Source organism: Narcine bancroftii, chromosome 1 (assembly GCF_036971445.1).
Source record: "Narcine bancroftii isolate sNarBan1 chromosome 1, sNarBan1.hap1, whole genome shotgun sequence".
In the NCBI taxonomy this organism is placed as follows: domain Eukaryota; kingdom Metazoa; phylum Chordata; class Chondrichthyes; order Torpediniformes; family Narcinidae; genus Narcine; species Narcine bancroftii.
Window position 1 is genome coordinate 478,512,449 of NC_091469.1, and position 12,430 is coordinate 478,524,878.

The following is a 12,430-nucleotide window of genomic DNA, read 5'->3' on the forward strand; positions in this document are numbered from 1 at the left end:
TGTCTATCTCGTTATAATACTCTATACTAACCCAAATTACCCCTTTCTAATTCTATGCGCATGTGAATGTAATGTGTGTGTAAATTCAAGAAAAATTCTTTGGTTCACAGTTCAATCTCACTTCTCCTTCTTCCAAGTTCTCTGGTTGCAGGCAATTCTTATACTGTGCACAGAATTTAACATGTATAAAGTTCACTAGGCTTGGTGCTTGAAAGGTAAATGTTTACCGTTCAGGAAGTTTCTGTAGGGTTTGCAGAGAGAGATATTTGTTGCTCCAAGATTTCCACAACTGAGGTACCACCACTAGTCACCTCAGTGTCTCGCTAATGAAACTTGCCCCATCAGGGTCTTCTAGACGATAACCTCTTTCTTCAAGCTACCACAGAGCTCCATTCCTTCCTCTATTTCAAGAGAAACATCAGACAGATAGCACTTCCAGCCATCTACTGCTCTGGAACTTGCTTTCATCAGTTTCAATCAGTTCCCCCTGGATTGCACTTTTCAGTTACTTGTCAGTGACTAACTGACTGACTGAGCTGTTAACTCAACTCTCTTTTCCAACTGAAACTCCAAAGAGAGCATGTGACTCATGTCTTGCAAAACCCCCACCTTCTCCAGCAAACAACAGGAGTTCTTCTTCTCAAGTTATCTTAGGTAAACAATCCAGAATTGACCTTTCTGTGAGCACTTTGCAGAAAGGGTACTGATAGACAGCATGACTCCAGCAAGACAATGGTCAAGCATTTTATGAAGCCAGTTCAATTAACACCTACTTGTGAAAGGTGCTTACATTCTCCAGAGATCTTGCAATATGAATTCTTCAGTCTTTCAAATAAAAATGGTTTTAAAATGTGTGTATGTATGTGACCTACTCTAAATCTTATAAATTCTCCCCAAATATTAATATTGTTACAATCTACAGATTGATCTGACCAGCATTGTGGATCATCTCTCTCTCTCTCTCTCTCTCTCTCTCTTTCTCTCTCTCTCTCTCTGATGGTCCCCACTTTTCCCTCAAAAACAATTTCAATTGGATATAGCAGAAGAATGTGTTATGTAAATTATATCTCAAGTCCCTCAATTGCCTCTGATCATAACAATTGGGTTATTTGATTTCCTTTTAATTAATTTAAAATTCAATTTATAAATAAAATCTTCTGCCATCTCCTCTCCTTCCATGTGCAAGCCAATTATAGTCCAGGAAGGGATCGCCTCATTTTAAAAAAAAGCAGTAACAAAACAAATGTGTGCAGCTAAATAATATTTTTTAAAATCCAGTAATTTTAACCCTCCCAATTTATAATTCCATGTCAATTTATCCATGGAAATTCTAGAAACTTTTTGTATTTGGCTTGGCAGAACCAAAGTAAACTGTTATAAGTCAAAATATTGAAAATTAATGGTACATTAAATAAGATTTTTGTATTGGAAATATGGGTTATCTGTGATTATTGTCCTAGTGCTTTTGTTTGGACTTTAAGAATTCTGATAACTTTTGGTTCATTGTTCTAATCATCTTTCACAAACCCAAATCCAGTAAAGTAGCTGACGGCAAAGATTCTTCCAGAGGAACTCAATGCCTTCTGCAACTAATTTGATGACAGTAAAAGTGAAGAACCACCCCCACATCCCCTGATGATCCCACCCTGTCCATATCTGAGGATGACGTGTGTGATGCCTTCAGAAGAGTGAATCCGAGGAAAGCATCTGGTCTGGATGGAGTTCCTGGCCAAGTACTAAAGAGTTGTGCTGATCAGCTTACAAAGGAATTCACGGATATCTTCAATATCTCTCTCCAGCAGGGCCTAGTACCCACCTGTTTCAAACGGGCGTCAATCACGTGCGGTGCCCAAGAAGGGTGCCTTGATGACTTTCGACCATAGTACTTGCATCAACAGAGTTGAAGTGTTTTGAAAGGCTGGCGATGATCAGCTTCTGTCTGAGTGGTAACGTTGATCCATTCCAGTTTGCCTATCGCGGCAGCAGGTCTACAGCAAATGCCATCTTACTGACTCTACACAAATCCATGGAACATCTGGACAGCAAAGATGCATACATCAGGTTACTCTTTATTAACTTCACTTTGGCATTTAACACCATGATCCCCTCATAATTGATCAGCAGACTCCAAGACTTGGGTGTTAACCCCTCACTGTGTAGTTGGATCATGGATTTCTTCACCTCCAGATCACAGTCAGTGAAGATTAGTAAGAACATCTCCATCAGTGTTCTTAGCCCCCTGCTCCACTTACTTTACACCTACGACTGTGTAGCTCATTATGACAATAACACCATCTACATATTTGCAGACGATACCATGGTAATGTATAAAGAATGGGGATGAGTCAGTGTACAGGATGAAGATGAATAACAACCTTACACTCAATGTCATCAAAATCCGGGAAAGGAAAGCCAGATGTATATAATCTATTGATCATTGGGGGATCAGAGGTAGAGAGGGCGAGCACATCTCGGAAGATCTTTCCTGGATCCAACTCACCAATTGCATCATAAATAAAGCACATTAGTACCTCTACTTCCTCAGGAGTTTGCGGCGGTTTTGTAAGACATCAGAAGCACTAGGAAATTTCTACAGAGGTGCGGTGGAAAGTGTGCTGACTGGCTGCATCACAGTCTGATATGGGAACACCAATAGCTTTGAGCATAAAGCCCTCCAAAAGGTAGTGGACACAGCCCAGGACATTATAGGAAAAACCCTCCTCACTATTGAGTACATCTACAGGGAACGCTGCTGTTGGAGGGCAGCAGCAATCGTCGAAGACTCACACCACCCAGCGCATGCTCTGTTCTCGCTACTGCCATCAGGAGAGAGATATAGGTGCCACAAGACTCTCACCACCGGATTCAGGAACAACTGCTACCCCTCCACCTCGATGACTTAACGACAAACTCAATCAGAGATTTGTTTAACTTGTGCTCCTTATTGGCTTTCTTTTTGTTCTCTATATTGCATAGTTTGTTTACATTTGTACATTTGTTATCTTTTTACAGTTCTTTTGATTGTTTACATGTTCGCTATGTACGGTTTATTTTTTTTGCACTACCAATTAGTGGTAATTCTGCCGTGCCCGCAGTTGCTGGAAATCTGAAATAAAAATATAATGCTCGTGATGGCAAGCAGCTTCTGAGGAAGGAGAAATGGTTAATTCTTCAGGTTGAGCTGAATCGCAGATGTGACCTGACCTGAGTGTTCTCAGCATTTTTGTTTTCAGTATAGCTGTTACTTTGTCATAATCAGCCTCTACTCATGTCTGCATTGGAACTGAAGTTCTTCAAATATCTTTTATATATTGCATTGTTTTGTGGTACTCATTAAATAAAACAATGTTTAGTCCTGATAAATTAGTAAAGTAATCTGTGGAATTCAAATATACGTCAGTGGAAATATTCTGATTGCACAATGTGCAGGGAGCTAAATGACATAGCTGTTTGATCTTTCGTTAAAATTACAACACGAGCTTTTAAGATGATGGGGAAAAAAAAGAGATGTGATGGTATGCAATGTAGAAGAGAAGTGATCCCTAAAATGAACCAGAAATAAAAGGTAAATCTAGGAGAAGCATCTCTGGGAAGAGGGATTTAAAACAAATCTCCAATATGAATTATTGTTTGGACTGGCAACAGCAGAATTGATAACTTGCAACAAAGAGTCAATGGACATAGAACAAGGCTGCATTATGCAAACAGATGGAACTACAGCATTTTTTTTCCATCTTAAGTGATCTTATTCTTCCATAATGTAGTGAATAAAGGATAATTGTGCATTCTATGGGCATAAATCATTCTTCCTGTCACTGAAAGCTCTGATCAAAGATTTATTGGGAAATACCAATCATCTGCCCACAGCATTGTCTCTGTATGCAGACGTGTTCAGCTTTTCTGAAATTGTTGAATTCACTGTTGATTTGAGTGCAGAAGGGAAATAATTCACCGACAAGTACTGTTGGTCTCTACTGTTACTTTTTATTGGGATTTTATCGAAGGGCAAAGGCTACTTTGCTCGAAATAGGAATCGAGCAGTGAAGTGACAGGTGGTTATATGGATTAAATGGAGGAGTTAAAGAAACAGTCACACACTCTTCATTTGGGTCGACATCACGTCCTTTACACCAAATACTTTCTATAAGTTGAGAAAAAAACCTCAAAAAACCTTCCTACATCTATCCTATCCATACCCTTCATAATCCTATATGTTTCTATAAGATCTCCTCTCATTCTTCTGAACTCGAGCGAATACAATCCTAGACGATTTAATCTTTCATCATAAGTCAACCCCTTCATCCCAGGGATCAACCTAGTAAACCTCCTCTGGACCATCTCCAAAGCCAGTATGTCCTTCCTCAAATATGGAGACCAGAACTGGACACAGTACTTCAGGTGCGGTCTCACCAGTACCTTGTACAGTTGCAACATTACCTCCCTACTCCTGAATTCAATTCCTCTAGCGATGAAGGCCATCATTCCATTTGCCTTCTTAATAACCTGCTGCACCTGCAACCTAACTTTTTGCGATTCATGCACAAGCCCTCCCAAGTCCCTCTGCACAAAAGCATGCTGTAGTTTTTCACCCTTTAAATAATATTCAGCTCTTTTATTTTTCTTGCCAAAGTGGATAACCTCACACTTACTAACATTGTACTCCATCTGCCAGACCTTTGCCCACTCATCCAGCTTAACTATATCCCTCTGCAGACGCTCCACATCCTCATTACAATTTGCTCTTCCACTCAATTTGGTGTCATCCGCAAACTTGGCTACACCACATTTTGTCCCCTCCTCCAAGTCATCAATGTAAATGATGAACAGTTGTGGGCCTAACACTGACCCCTGCGGAACCCCACTTACCACTCTCTGCAACCTGAAAAACTCCCATTTATCCCGACTCTCTGCCTCCTGTCAGACAACCAATTTTCAATCCAGGCCAATATATTTCCCTGGACTCCACTTTCCTGTAACTTACTGAGAAGTCTCTGTGCGGCACCTTATCAAACGCTTTCTGGAAATCCAAATATACAACATCAACCTGTTCCCCTCTATCCACCGCACCCATTATATCCTCAAAGAATCTTAACAAGTTTGTCAAACAAGATCTTCCCTTTCTAAAACCATGCTGCGTCTGCCTGATTGAACCCTTACGTTCCAAAAGTTTCACTATTTCATCTTTAATGACGGCTTCAAGGATTTTTCCAACCACAGACGTCAAGCTAATTGGCCGATAATTTCCAGTCTTTTGCCTACATCCCTTCTTAAAAAGTGGCGTGACATTTGCTGTCTTCCAGTCTGCCGGGACCTGCCCAGAATCCAAGGAATTTTAATATATGACCACCAATGCATCAACTATAACTTCTGCCATTTCCTTCAGCACCCTTGGATGCATATCATCAGGACCAGGTGATTTGTCTGAATTTAGTCCCATTAGTTTCTCCATCACTACTTCCTTTGTAACAACTATTTTATCAAGGCCCTCCCCAACATTCGCATCCTTAACTCCGCACTTGGGCATGCTGGACATGTCTTCCACCGTGAAGACTGACACAAAATATTTGTTTAATGCCTCGGCCATTTCCTCACTTTTTGCTACCAGTTTTCCTTTCTCATCCTCCAAGGGTCCTATGTTAACTCTGGCCACCCTCTTCCGTTTTATATATTTATAAAATTTTTTGCTTTCTGTTTTTATATTTTGTGCCAATTTACTTTCATAATCCTTTTTCCCATTTCTTATTACCCGCTTTGTAACCCCTTGTTGTCTCTTAAAGATTTCCCAATCTTCCAGTTTCCCACTGCTCTTTGCAGCTTTGTACACCTCCGCCTTCAATTTTATACTCTTCTTTATTTCCTTTGTTAACCACGGTTGATTTTTCCCTCCCTTGCTGCCCTTTTTCCTGACCGGAATATATTTTTGTTGAGCATTACAAAATATTTCTTTGAAAATCTTCCACTGTTCCTCAACTGTTTCATCAATGAGCCTGTGCTCCCAGTCCACCCTGCCCAATTCCTCCCTCATCCTATGGTAGTCACCCCTGTTTAAGCATAAAATATTAGTTTTAGATCTATTTCCCCTTCCATCTGAATGAGAAATTCAATCATACTATGATCGCTATTTCCCAGATGGTCTCTGACTATTACATCATTTACTCGACCTATCTCATTGCACAACACTAGATCCAGGAGAGCATTTTCTCTTGTGAGTTCCTTAACATGCTGCTCAAGAAAGCTATCGCGAATGTATTCTATGAAGTCCTCTTCCAGACTCCCACGACCAACTTGATTTTCCCATCTATGTGGAAGTTAAAGTCCCCCATGATGACTGCCGTATCATTATTACATGCCTCACTTATCTCTATTTATTTCCTGTACCACTAAACTATTGTTATATGGTGGGCGATAGATAACGCCCACCAATATTTTTTTCCCTTTGTTATTCTTTATCTCTACCCAAATGGACTCAACATTATGCTCTTTAGATCTTATATCATTCCTCACTACTGCCTGGAGCTCATCTTTGATTAAGAGTGCAACTCCACCTCCCTTACCATCCTGTCTATCTCTTTGCACCACCTGATACCCTTGAAAGTTTAATTCCCATTTAGGGACACCTTGTAGCCATGTTTCCGTGATGGCTACCAAATCATAGGCATGGATACCGATTTGCGCCTCAAGTTCACTAACCTTATTTCTAATACTGCGGGCATTCAGATAAAGTGCCCTTATGCTCTTTGTCCTTTTAATATCTAGTGACTTCTGTAACCTTTTCTTTTGATTTTTCTGCCCACTATTTTTCTTTGTAATTTTCTTAACACTCTCATTGTCCCGAAAACTCACTGCACCATCTGATTTTTTTTACTTTTTCCTCCCAACATTACTTTTCCTATTTTACTTTTCCTGGCCATTACTTTATCTTCCTTACCCTTTTTCCTATCACTCTGGTTCCCATACCCCTGCCAAATTAGTTTAAACCATGCCCCACTGCTGTACCAAACATACTTGCCAAAATGTTGACACCTTTTGGATTGAGGTGCAACCGTCCCTCTTGTAAAGATCATGCCTTCCCCAAAAGAGATCCCAATGATCCAAGAAGCCAAATCCTTGCCTTGTACACCAGCACCTCAGCCACACGTTCATTTTCCTTATCCTTACATTCTTTTCATCACTTGCATTTGGAACAGGTAGTAATCCCGAGATCACCACCCTAGCGTTCCTGTCTTTCAGCTTTCGTCCCAGCTCACTGTAATCCCTTTTCATTACCTCTTCCCTTTTCTTGTCAATGTCGTTTGTACCCACATGTACCAATACATCAGGCTGCTCTCTCTCTCCTCTCAGAATATTTTGGACCCGATTTGTGATATCTCGTACCCTTGCACCAGGGAGGCAGCACACCATGCGGGTATACTTATCTGGCTCACAGAACCTCCTGTCCATACCCCTGACAATGGAGTCCCCAATAACTACTGCATTTCTCCTTTTCCTTTTCTTTTGCACCACTTTGCCAGGCTCATTGCCATTGACCTGGTGCCCGTGGCCATCTTCTGTCCGGTCATCTTCCTCAACAGAATCCAACACAACATAACTGTTGCTGAGTGGAATAGTCACTGGTGCGCTCTCCGTTTTTCTCGCTTTTTTCTTTCCCCCCCCTGACGGTTTCCCACTTACCTGACACGGGTTCTGGAGTATTTATCACCCTGAAAGTTGAGTCGATTAACTCCTCACTCTCCCTTACAAGCCGCAGGTCATCAATCTGCAGCTCCATATCCCTAATTCGCTCCCTTAGTAACTGCATCTCGGTACACCTGGTGCAGATGTGGCCATTTGGGAGGGTGGAGGTCACTCATTGTTCCCACATCTGACACCCAGTACAGACCACTAACCCTATTGTCATGACTCTGAATACGAAGGCAAATAACTCAGCTTACCTTTTCTCCTTGCCTGCTTTCGCCGAAGCCTGATAAGCCAAAACCAGGAAGTCTCGCTCCTTCACTGCTCCACTCATTCACTGAGCCACTCCTCGCTGGCCGCTCCCTCCCCTTTCACTCCTTTTATTGGCCCCTTGACCAATTAACCCTGTCACTTTCAGCAAGTTCCTCCTCCTCTGACTCACAGCCCGACTCTCTCCAAGCTCCTCCTCCGACTCCCAGCCGAACCAAGTAGGCCCAATCCCCGGTAAGCCCCTTGACTTTAATAGCTTACCTTCTCCTCACTTTCAGCAAGCTCCTCCTCCTCTGATTCACAGCCCGACTCTCTCCAAGCTCCTCCTGCGACTCCCAGCCGAACCAAGCAGGAACAGGTAGTAATTGGGTTGACAACACATTAAAAAGCCATTTGCAGGATTGCAGGCAGGTAATGATTGAATGTAGACTGACTTCTTCGTCCTGTTTTGAATCCTAGTATTGATTGCCATTTACATCTGATTTCTCTAGTATATCAAGGTTTAGTTGGCCTGTATGTTGGAGTGTTGTAAACCCTAGATGTGGATTCTATCTTCATGGTCTGCATTCTGCCATTTGGGAGAATCATCGTTATTAAAGGCATTTGGTAAATGAAGGTTCCATACTTGCAACCAGCCAAGTTTATGGGGATGGAAATGGAAGAGTAAAATTTTAAATTAAATGACTCTATCCCCTCAAAACTGATCAGCAAACTCTTAAGACCTGGACCTCAACACCCCAATGAGTAACTGGATCCTGGATTTCCTCACCTCCAGACCACAATCAGTGAAGATTGGTAAGAACATCTCCTCCACTGTTTCCATCAGTATAACTCTACTCGCTATACACCGATGACTATGTGGTTCGGTACGACAATACCTTTTACAAACACACTAGTGGCACCTCTATTTCCTCAGGAGATTGTGGAGGTTTAGTTGACTAGAAACCCTGGCAAATTTCTACAGATGTGTAGTAGAAAGTGTGCTGAATGGCTGTAACATGTATGGGGGCATGAATACCCTTGAGCGGAAAGCCCTACAAAAGGTAATGGACACAGCCCAGGACATCACAGGCAAAACTCCCCTCCATCAAGAACATCTACAGGGACCTCTGCTGTCGGAGAGCAGCTGCAATTATTAAGGATCCACACCACCCAGGACAAGCTCTGCTGTAACCATCAGGAAAGAGGTACAGGTGGCACAAGACTCACACCACCAGGTTCAGGAACAGCTGCCTCCCCTCCACCATCAGACTCCTCAAAGACAAACTCAAATCAGAGATTAATTTAAGGACCCTTACTTTTGCACATAGTTTTTTTTCTCTCTCTATTGCACAACCAGTTTGTTTATATTTATTTATGTGTGTATGTAGCTTCTTGAGTACATTTTTTTGCACTACCAATAATTGATAATTTTGCCTTGCCTGCACGAAAAAGAATCCTAAGGTTGCATGCAATGTCATATATGTTCTCTGACAATAAATCTGAACGTTGAACTAACTATTATAAATTTCAGAATCCATTTAGCTTTAACTTTAATTTGACAAGTATGTTGTGTCTCTACCTGGTAAGACAATCTCCATATTTCCCTTTAGAAATAGACTACTTAGAACTAATATTTATAAATATACTGTGACAGAAAATAGATATGTTTTTGGGAGATAAATTGGGGTATGTTTTAGTGTAGGTCACATACAAACACTTCAAAACAGATCTTATTTAAAATACTGGAGCTCTGCCCCATGCTAGGCATGTCAGGGCCAATAGTCTTTGAAGAAGCTTTGGAGAGTGCCCAAGAGACTTCAAGAATGGATTGTTGTTTACAAGAAGGCAACAGATGAATGAGCTCGTCGGAGCTGCATGTTGTCTGGAAGGAAACTTGCTGTTCTAAGAGGGTCATGTGATTTTCCAAGTAGAGAGAGAGTCAAACGGGCTTTCTCTCTGTGTCTCACACACACCCACACGCCCACCCACCCACAGTGTTACAGACAGCAACAGCAGCTTGAACTAGAACAGGACAAGCTGGCAAGCTTGTGGAAAACCCCATTTGGAAGATGGGTTGTGAGTTCTTAGTTTAGCCTGGTCAAAGCCCTTGTGGTTCATGCAAGAGGAGAAGACTGGCTGTCTAATGTTTCACTTGAAATAAGAGAAACAAGAAGGAACTCAGTGGTGACCTGAAAGAAAGAGGTTATCATCTGGAGAACCCTGAGGGGGCAAGTTTTTTTTGGCAAGACACTGAAGTGGCTGGGTGTCCGTCATACAACAAATCTCTCTCTGAAAACTGACAAGAACCTTCCTGAGCAGTAACCATTTTTACCTTTCAAGCACCAAAGCCTGGTGAACTTTATAAATGTTAAATTCTGTGCACAGTCTAAGAATTGCCTGCAACCAGTGAACTTGGAAGAATGAGAAATGAGATTGGACAGTGAACCAAAGAGCTTTTCTGAACTTACACACACATTACCTACACGTGCATTTAGAATTAGATGGGGGTGAAGTTAGGTTAGATAAGTTAATAGTGATAAGTTAAAGTGTGATTCTGTTTTCATGTTTAAAGATAATTAAAAGCAACTTTTGTTTAAGTCACCATTTGTCTTGGTGAATATCTATTACTGCTGGGTTTTGGGGTCGTCTGGGCTCGTAACAATACTATTTAAATATGTACCTCCAATTATATCTTGTGCTATTTCTATTGTGCCTTCTTGCTACATACTGAATAGTGATCGGCCACTTTTGTTACTGCATTGTTTCATTGCTTCACAATTAACTTCCAAATGTAACATTAAAGCATCCTGTCCAACAGTCATTGTTGCTTCAGGGGAAAATAAGTGCTTAACAACTTCAAACACTTTTGGTCATACTCAGGAATATTTTAGAGTAGAAGTAGAGCTTCTTTAAGTGAAATACTAAAGTGTGCAGATGGCGTGATTGCAGCAAAAACTCCAATTCTGGAGGAATTCAGCAGGTATTGCAGGGTCCATTAGAGATAAAGATATATAACCGGCATTTCGGGCCCGAGCTCTTCATCAAGATTGTTGGTTAGATATCTTTACCTCCTCTGGGTGCTGCAAGACTTGCTGAATTCCACCAATGTTTTTGAGTTTCTTTAGAGCTTCCTTGATATTGTCTTGGGCTAGTTTTTCTATTTTTTAAAGGAAAGTTGTACATTCTGTGTTGATGGTAGAAACAAGTTCATTTGGGTTTAAATTGTCCTTCTCAAATCTTTGACAGCTTTTATGAAACTCCCTCAAAAATTCAGGGGAAGTGAATAGGGTTTAGTTTTTTTGCATCTGCTCAAAGTGCTCACCTTTATGATCATCTATGCCCTTAATCCCTGTGATTTTTTTTTTCTTCTTCTTGTAACTTTCATTCCAAATACCTTTCCTTTACTGCAAATCAATCACACCCATTGCCTGCCTCTCTTAACTGCCCTTCCTCCACAAAAAGCTTGCAGCAGTTTTGGGGACGAAACTTTGAAGAATTTGAATTTTCTACTTGCTGTATAGTGAACTTTGAGGGACACGCATTTCTCTGATTACTGTCTCAGATTACAAGTGTTGTTCTCTTCTCAGTGGGACTTCTGAATGCCTGACCCACAATTGCCAACTCTGAAGGTCACCCAGCTATTAATCTAGCAACTTCTCCAGTATTTTCTCATTACCATCACATTTGTGAACCAATGGTTGCCTACAAAGTTGGGATTGGGGAGGTGAGACTACCTTTTGATTAAATTGTGGTTGATCTGCAACTAAATTTCATTTATCCATGACATTATTGGAATGTTGAAGATTCCAGATCATACCTTTTTAGGGAAGGAATTCTGTTTATCTTGCCTGATAATTGCAGGTCCTCATTAGTGTGGATAATTGCACAGATGCTGACCTTTGACTCTGTGTCACTGACAATTTATGGCACCATTTAGCCTGTCCTTAGTGTGCTGCCCCAAAAGAATTAATTAGCTTAACGCCACCATTTGGCCCTGCTCTTCAAGAGCTCAACAACTGGTTCTTGAAGTATGGTTCCACAATCACTTTTAATGTGGTCAAGGTTTTGGCTTCTTCCACCCTTTTTACAGTCTTCTACCATCCTCAGGTGGAAATAACTTTGCATCTCCTCTCCAAATCTGTGTTTTGTCTTTTCTAAAGAAGATGACACACGTGTTCACTCTTTCCCCAACCAAATAATGAATGAGTTTTTAAAATTTCTTCACCTCAGCCCCAATAATAATTTGTATTGAGTTTTTCTGATCTATAAGTTTATCTAAATGACATCAAATTGAAGTTTATATTTAACTGTGATTGAATTGTGTTATTATTGATCTTTAGTTATAATATATTTCAGTAAACTTATTTTGTGGATTAGATTCAGGGAAACAAAAACCATTTTGAGAGAGACACCATGTCTCCTACGTCCATCTCTAAACAAGCTTGGATTATTGTTCGGTGGAAGCTGCGTAAACAGCCATAGAGCTGCAATGAATATCCATTGA

General features: G+C 40.9%; 1 protein-coding gene across 2 annotated transcripts in view; it reads left to right on the forward strand.

The window, feature by feature from the left end:
• Nucleotides 1-12,430, forward strand: part of rheb (Ras homolog, mTORC1 binding) — a 112,681-nt gene that overhangs the window by 4,445 nt on the left and 95,806 nt on the right. Inside the window, exon 2 of one of the 2 annotated variants that reach the window (XM_069914807.1) lies at nucleotides 8,436-8,739. The exons of the other annotated variant lie outside the window; for it this stretch is intronic. Within the exon in view, the coding sequence (XP_069770908.1) occupies nucleotides 8,685-8,739 (55 nt within the window). The 5' untranslated portion in view covers nucleotides 8,436-8,684. The remainder of the gene's footprint in view (nucleotides 1-8,435; nucleotides 8,740-12,430) is intronic. 2 annotated transcript variants of the gene reach the window in all.